This window comes from Vombatus ursinus, unplaced genomic scaffold (genome assembly GCF_900497805.2).
Source record: "Vombatus ursinus unplaced genomic scaffold, bare-nosed wombat genome assembly UNPS02006234.1, whole genome shotgun sequence".
NCBI classification, from domain to species: domain Eukaryota; kingdom Metazoa; phylum Chordata; class Mammalia; order Diprotodontia; family Vombatidae; genus Vombatus; species Vombatus ursinus.
Window position 1 is genome coordinate 27,954 of NW_020946012.1, and position 8,357 is coordinate 36,310.

An 8,357-nucleotide genomic window follows, 5' to 3' on the forward strand; every position below is an offset into this window, starting at 1 on the left:
CTCAATTTAACTACCATCTCATTCTTTCTAAATACATTACCCATGTGCCTCCTTCTCCTCCCCCCATCCCTTACAAATAGCATGCCCTTTCCCACTGATGTGCTTTTGTTCAAGCTGCTTTCTTTACCTGATTTTCTCAGCCTATATTTCTTTTGGGGTTCAGTTCAAACTCTGACTCTTCCATGATGGCTTACTAGACTAACCCTAGTGATCCCACAGTGATCTTTCCCTTACATGGAATCCTGTAATTGCTTTAAACTGTTCTCAGGTTTTCAGGTAAACACATCTTATCTTCCCAGCTCCAATCATAAGCAAGTTGAGGACAAAACTGTGTCTTCTTTCATATTCCCTGGAACACCCTTAGCAGTGCAGAAGACATACAACTGAACTTAAATATTTCTTGAATGAAAGCTGGGCTATTTCTGAACTAAATGCCCTATGCACCACAAAATGCTTTTAATTGCAATATACGCCCTTCAGAAGGAGGGCTTCCATTTATGCATGTATAGACTTCAAGAGTACTACTACATTCACGGCCTCAGTGGATGATTTTGAAATTTCTTCATGAGTAATCCCTGCACACTTGAGATAAATGTTAGAGCTATCAGTCAGCCCTTAGCGAAAGGGCCTCCCTAGTCTCATAAACTACAGTATATACTATTAACAATATGAACACTACATTTATGAAAGTATTATAATGCTCTGTAATAAAACTCAATGACTAAATTTCCTTTAGAGGCTCCTATATGGTCACACAACAGAATGCTTCCTCCCTCCCTATATGTACCAATACTGGCTAAGGACTCAGCCCTTAGGAAAATCCTTTCAACATGCAATAATGAAATAGTTCACTGCTATTGGTCTTTAATTCCAAACATACTCTGAAAGATAAGCAAAGAGAAGATGCATGCGTCACTTGGCCTCACTTCTTAATAGCCAGTCTCCTCAGACCAACAGGCTTTACCAACCTCCATCTCTCAAATCCATCACTTCACATTACGATCCCTGGCCCTTTTTCCTTCAGAAAGCTGATTTTGCCTAGTCCTCCTGACTCTTGGTAAAGATGCCTCTAGGTTGGAAGATGACACTTTACTCAAGAAAAGGCCCCGCACTACCTAAGCTCACCAATAAGTATAGGCAGAAGACAAGTGATATTCACGACTGCCTTCCTGGCACAAGAGCTGATCTGGAAATGGGTACTTAACAATTCAAAGAAGGTCCCTCTTTGAACATCAAGTCTATTTCTCCTTTTACCTTATTCATTCTTTTCCTCCATCTATTTCTAGTCTTCATTCTTCTGTCTTTCCTCTGTCAAGCTTTTTCAATCCCTCTTCTTTTGCTGGCCCACCTCCCACTCCTCATCTTTAAATAAAGGGGGGCAGGACACTAGATTGCTGCAATCTAAGACTTGGGATGATGGATCAAAGAGGGCAAGGAGTTCACCAAGTTCACCAGGTGTCAGTAATGCCAGGACAGGTTTACCCTGGTGTAAAAGAAAACAGCACTGGATCTGAAAGTCTCGGAAGGTGGGTTCAAATCCTAGCTCTGCCATATACTACCTGAACAACCTTGAGAATCGGACTAGAGGATTAGTAAGGTTTTCCTTAACCCTAAGTCTGGGATCCTATGTGACTGAATGATTTTAACTGTTTAGATCTCTAATACTCTGGTAACAGAGGGACAGTAGAACAAACACAGGTCAAAGAACCTGTGTAACCTTGGAAAAGTCACCTAACCTCATCAAAGTTAATATTCTTCATCTGTAAAAGGAGGAGGTTGGACCGGATAGCCTCTTGACCTAATTTCCAAGCTCCATCCAAGCCTTAATTTGAACAGCAACCTAGGACATGAGTATGTTAATTAAACAAAAGCAACTAACTCTAGGGAATCAACAGCCATTAGCAATCAATGTTGTAACACGTATAGATTTAGAACTGGAAATGACTTCAGAGGCTATCTAGCCCAATCCCCTCATTTTACAGAAGAGGAAACTAAGGCCCAAAAGGGTTAAGTGACTTGCCCAAGGTAACATAGGTAAGGAGTAGCAGGGGTAAGTTTCAAATTCAGGTCTTCTGATTCCACTTTTCTTTCTACTACACCACATAAATATTTGCTAAATGCTTATACTGTGCCCAGCACTGTGCTACCTTTTGAAGAATACCAAAAAAGTACAGTTATCTAGTTGGAGAGAAAAACCACATGGAAGTTCATCAAAAAAAAAGGTAATGCCAAAAAGAAAAGTGACAAAGCAACACATGATTAATTTCCAAAAAAAAAAAAAAAATGTTACTGGCACTGTGTGCTATGATTCTGGAGGAAGAAGATACTGCTTTAAGCTGAAAGTCAGAGAGGGCAAGCGCAGCACCAATTTTACAGACTCCACTAGTTTCCCTTTCAAGGGAGCAGGGAAACCACCTACTGCACAGTGCTGTCTTGAACTCCAAGGCAAAGAGGGCATAATGTTTTATTTGAATTTAGCTAGAAATCGTATCCTGCTTCCTCTCGTTATCAATCCAGTTGCTTTTACTCCATTTTATGGTCTAAAAGTGCTTCACCATATTTTCATGCCCAGACTGAATCACTAGGCTGGTATGAGTTAGGCCTGGACTAGAACAGGGTAAAATAGGGGCTTGAGCTCAACAATGAAGGTGGACAGGATTTAGAAAAGCACAGAGAAGATAGCTATTTCCTGTAGGGGCTAAAGTACATATAGAATACCAAAGTACCCATATATACCGAGTCTGCTTAGCCAAAATGAGATTTACTCTGAGCCGCTGGGCTCTCAAGATCTAGAACAGGGGATTTATAAATGATCAGGAGATTTGAGTACAATCAGTCACTTTTTCTTCTCAAATAGACCTTCACACCATGCCTCATCCTGGCACTAACTTAAAAGTAAAGAGAGCTGAAATAACTTTTAATTTGGGATGTGCAGGGTGGAGGAAGACCACTATTTTTAACACAGAAGTACAATCCTCAAATATGAATCCTACAAGTTCTTATGCACCACAGAACCCAAAGCTTCCAGGACACCTTCTCTGAAACCTATAGACAAAGACAGAGAGTTGCCTAGAACACTAAGGTTATGTGACTGGCCCAGGATATCACACCAACATATGTCAGAGGCAGAACTTGAACCCACGTCTTTCTGGCTCCTGTGCCAGCTCTTTATCCACCACACCAAGTGCCTACAACATACCACAATAATTTTCCATTCAATAGCAATGTATGTTATTCACTGAGAACATGCCTTTCAAAAACTCTGAACCTCTTCTGTAAGTTGAGCACAGCATATTGGGAAACCCATGCAATGCCTAAATTACAAAAGTGAAAAAGGCAGGATAACGAAAGATTCCTTCACTTTCAAAGCATTATTCCCATGTGTAGGGAAGTAGGAAATTGCAAGCTGGGGGAACTTTTCTAAAAACTCCTAAAGCTCTAACGGTCAGCAAGAGCCTTAAGATATCAATCAAAGTACTAATATGAAACATTTTACTCCTTAACAATTGTGTACTCTAAGATACCAAATGCAGTATAAGGTATTAGGAGACGTAGTTTCCTCTTAAGAGTTATTGCTAAGACCGACTTGACAGAAGTAGAAATCTCTCCTAACAATAAATATTAGTCATCATTACATGAAACAAGTGAGATCATCAGTCTAGTGCCTTTACTTTTTCAGGGCAATGAGAGCTATCAAAATCATTTATTAGTCACTCATAAACAATGGGGTGGAGAATTTGTGTTGGGATATTTTATAGTAATCATTCCTTAGCTCTTGAGAATGAACATGACTCACTTTCTGCAACAAATGGCAATACATTCGATTCTTCTAATACCTTATACATTTCTGATTTGTCTTCTCTACTACTTTCCTTCTGTCAATTTTAACAAAAATAGCACGGTGAGTTGGGAGACCAAGTGTACCCACTTATTAATGCACATCAGTGAATACAAGAAACATATTCCAAAAGATGTTTAAACTACGTTTAAACCTAGCTTCCTCCACTTGTGACAAGAATGAGGAAGCCCACACACACACACCCTTCACTCAACTTGGAATTTCCTTAATCCTTATGAGAATTTCACCTCAAATATTCAGGTAATTTTACTTTATTTTAAATAGCCTCTGCCCATCCCTCCCCCCTTTAGCATTTTGGAAACATATAACTCCAAAAATTAGTAATTTTGCTCACCTTTAACATAGAGGCCAAATTGGCCATGTGCTCGTTCAGGGTGCCCTCTGACTCCTTGTACGTCAGGCAGGTAAACTGGTATTCCTCTGGATCAAAGGCATCTGCTCCCTGTTGTTCGACATCATTTGCTACCCCCTCATAATAATCCTCTATATCCCCAGGGTCCTCATCCTCTTCCTCGTCTTCCTCCTCACAATTTGGATCATAGTCCTCTTCATTGCTGTCAGATCCCTGGCTATTCATGTCCACAGACATTTTAGTGTCCTGCCAAATTGCAGATCAGGAAAGCAGTTGCTGTTTTCCCCCCTCCCCCCAACTTTACTTCTGTCTCAAGTGCATTAGGTACTTCTGTCTTCTAAGGGAGGAAAAGGAAAAGAAAAAAAAAGCATTAAATTTTTTCGTAAAGAATTACAGCAGAAACAATTTCCATTATCCCCAACCCAACAGTATTACTGTCATCTCTCTAGGAAGCTATCTGTCATATCAGAAGGTTCTGGCTCAACTCAATAAATATTTATTGAAATGAAAACGCTGAAACCAAAAAACTGTGAGCATGTCCTCTGACTGCAGGAGAGGCATTAATGCCTGGCAGTAAGACTTTAACTAGTTCTATGTCACACTTCCAACAAAATGCTATTTTCCATTAGTTTAGTCTGGTACATTTCTTGGCATGGGAGGTAAGGATGACAGAATTTTGTCAATTTAAAATTAAGGACGAAGCATGGGAATACAAAATGGTCTAAAAAAATCTCAAAAAGACAAATTCTCATAGAATGTCCCTACTCCCAAGGGCTATCAAATTACTGGGATCCAGGATCAATAGGTACAAAAGAGGGGCCTATCCTTCACAATAGGTTGCCCACAGAGGCAGCAAATTAGGAACAGCCAAACATTCTCCCCATGCCCATTATTACTGCTTCCTCATGTGGTATTAATAGAGATGGCATTTTAAGGATCAGAATTCCTGCCCATCACTACATCCAGAAAAAAGGAAGCACTGGCTTTTTAATACCACATTTGACATTATCTGTGGGGTTGGTGGAAGGTTATCGTGGATAAATGAAGTTATAGGTCTCTAATGAGCATCTTCCACCATCAAGGCCAAAATGACTGCAGTGAGTGTTCCCTTCCTCTTTTTTTTACTTAAAGTGTTAATGGGCTGTCAGGCAAAAGGTATATATAATCTATTGCTTGCATATTCAGCCCCTAACAACTCAGTCGGTTATGTGAGAGAGGGAGGACACAGGCTATAATTATGCTGCTTTCATATTTCAAAGGGTGTAAAGCCAAACAGTAGATTCCAAAAAAAATCAAACTTTCACACTTCTCCTAGAACTACATGCTACGTGTAATTATAGATGAAAGTGGTTATTGAGCTAGAAAAACAAAAAGTTGTAAGTACAGCAAATAGTCTAATTTTAGATCTCTGCTGGCAGAGTCCAACAAATCTTCAATGATTTATTTTTCTGCAAATGTTCTATTGTTAGCGATCATCTGAATAAGAAAATCATCACACTCAACAAACAATTACCTAATGCCTCTAAATGACATAGTTAGGAGCCTAAAATCCAAGCTTTCTTAGTTCACAGCACTAGAAGGAATTTATAATCTCCCAACTGGTCTAGATGCAAAATCACAAAGAATACCCATTTAATGGCAGGGATAAGGACTAGACCTGGGATTTCATTAGAAAATGCTCTATCACTTCACCTCGATCTCCCCCTTCCCAATGACTTACCCTGAATATTGTGAGTTAGTTTGTTTCCCAGCCCAGACCTATGATTTCATTTATATTATGATCTCCTGTTAAGAAAATTTCCTCTCTCAATACAGGTCAGCACCTTCTCTGCAACTTATAGTCTTAAAGAATTGCCTAGAGCAGTGAGATATTAAGTAACTTGCCCAGGGTCACACAGCTAAGGGCAGCACTTGAACATTACACCATCCTAGATTCAAGGCCTACTACCCATTAATCCATGCTGCACCTCATTTTCATAGAAAGGACACTTTATCAGACATCATATAAAATGACAGAAAATGAATTTCTAACATAATTTCAAATACAGTTTGCCTAAAAGATTATGGACTAACACTTAGAATATAGGGTGTCCCAAAAGTCTTAGTGCATTTTAAGCTTTAGTAGCTTTTAGTATTAAAGCACTTTTAGTACTTTAGTACTAAAGTACTTTTGGTACTTTTAGCTACTAAAGCTTAAAATGGCACTAAGACTTTTGGGACACCCTATATATATAAATTTATCAGCTGAGTTTCCTATGCACAGTTTTAAAGCTTATAAAATCATAGTTAACTACACAGTATTTACATTTGATTTTTAATAGACTTGTGATAAAAGGGTAGAACAAGTTACTAATATTCATCACAATTAAGCATCATGGTAAATAAAATAAAAACCAAGTACCAGTTTCTTGAAGATCTGTTAAGCAGATGTCACCCAAACACTCTATACCATATGATTTCCATCTAAAATCAGAAGAGAAGATTATATTAATACAATTTTTTAGAAGGCACCAGTGTACTGATGTTTAATTCAAGACAAAAAGGGTCATCTAAAACAGGGACAGAGAGAGACCACACATTGTGAATGTTAATCTTCTCCTGGATATTCTCTCCTCTCTACGTTTTCATGACACTGCTCTCTCCTGGTTCTCCTCCTATCTGTCTAACCATTCCTCAGTCTCTTTTGTTGGATCTTCCTATAGGGTTATGCTCCCAAGGGTCCGTCCTGGGTCCTCTTCTCTTCTGCCTCTATACCAGGGGTTCTTAACCTGGGGACCATGGACAGATTTCTGAGGGTCCATGAACTTGAATGGGAAAAAATTAGATCTTTATTCAATGAAATCTGTTTCCTTTATAATCTTATGTATTTTATTTTATGCATTTAGAAACACCATTCCAAGAAAGGGTCTAAGAAAGGGCTTCAGACTGCAAAAGGGTCCATGACACAAAAAAGGTTAAGAAGCTCTGCTTTATAATATCTTGGTTGGTAATCTCATCAGGAGGCATGTATTCAATTCTCTTCTCTATGAAGATAATTTTCAGATTTATTTATCCAGCCTTAACATCTCTAGTGAGCTCCAGTTTCACATTTCCAACTGTCCATTGGATATCTCAAACCCCAACCTACTAAAAACTGAACTGATTATCTTCCCCCTCTCCCCTGCCATCCATCCCAAATGTTTCCCTCTTCTCAATTTCCCTGTTACTATGGAGGGCACCACCACTCTCCCAGTTAATGAGACCCAAGACTTAGGTATCCTCAACTATTCATTCTCACTTATCCCACATTTCTACCTTTACAACATCTTTCTTGCACACCTTCTTTCTGCTCACACAGTCACCCTCCTGGTGCAGGCCCTCATCACTTTACAGCTGGACTGCAAGAGTCTGCTAATTACTCTGCTGCTAACTTCCAGTAATTTTCCTAATGCACAGGTCTGACCATGTCACCTCTCTACTGAAACTCCAGCAGCTCCCTATTACCTCAAGAATCAAGCATAAAATCCTGTGGTTTTGAAAGCCCCTCACAACCTGGCCAATTCCTACCTTTCCAGTCTTCTTCCACTTTCCTCTCCTCCTCACACTTCCTCTATGATCCAAACTGGACTTCTACTGTTCCTCACACATGATATTCACCTCCTGACTCCATGCCTTTTCACCAGCTGTCCATGATGCCTGGAATGCCCTCCTTCACTCTCTCTGACACTTGACTTCCCTCAAGACTCAGCTTTCATCCCCCATTAGAATGTGAACTCCTTGCGGGAAGGGAGCATTTTCACCCTTCTTTGTGAAAATTCAGTACTAAGTAATTAGAAAACCTAGTACTTAGTAAAAGCTTGTTGACTAAGTCACTAGCTTCTGAAAATAGAGAATAGTGATTAATAATGGTTCTTTGCTTTGGAACTAGACCTATGATTTCACTGATTAGAGTGCTCCCAATGTGAAATTTCTTATAGCAATGCAGGTCAGTGCCTTCTCTCCAACTTACAGTCTTAAAGAATTGCCTACATTACTGTAAAGTTAAGTGACTCACTCAGGGTCACAAAGTCACAATGTGTCAGAGGCAAAACCTGAACCAAAGCCTTCCGGTCTCAGAAGACAGCTGGCTCATTCATTTTGCCACATGACCTCTCAATGGTTCCATAG

At 39.5% G+C, this 8,357-nt stretch overlaps 1 protein-coding gene across 1 annotated transcript in view; it reads right to left on the minus strand.

Moving 5' to 3' along the window:
• Positions 1–6,676, minus strand: part of LOC114032977 (E3 ubiquitin-protein ligase ARIH2-like) — a 33,379-nt gene extending 26,703 nt beyond the window's left edge. The window contains exons 1-2 of the mRNA XM_027848422.1: positions 6,613–6,676; positions 4,194–4,548 (exon numbers count right to left, since the gene is read on the minus strand). Of these exons, the coding sequence (XP_027704223.1) occupies positions 4,194–4,448 (255 nt within the window). The 5' untranslated portion in view covers positions 4,449–4,548; positions 6,613–6,676. The remainder of the gene's footprint in view (positions 1–4,193; positions 4,549–6,612) is intronic.
• Positions 6,677–8,357: the final 1,681 nt, after the last annotated feature.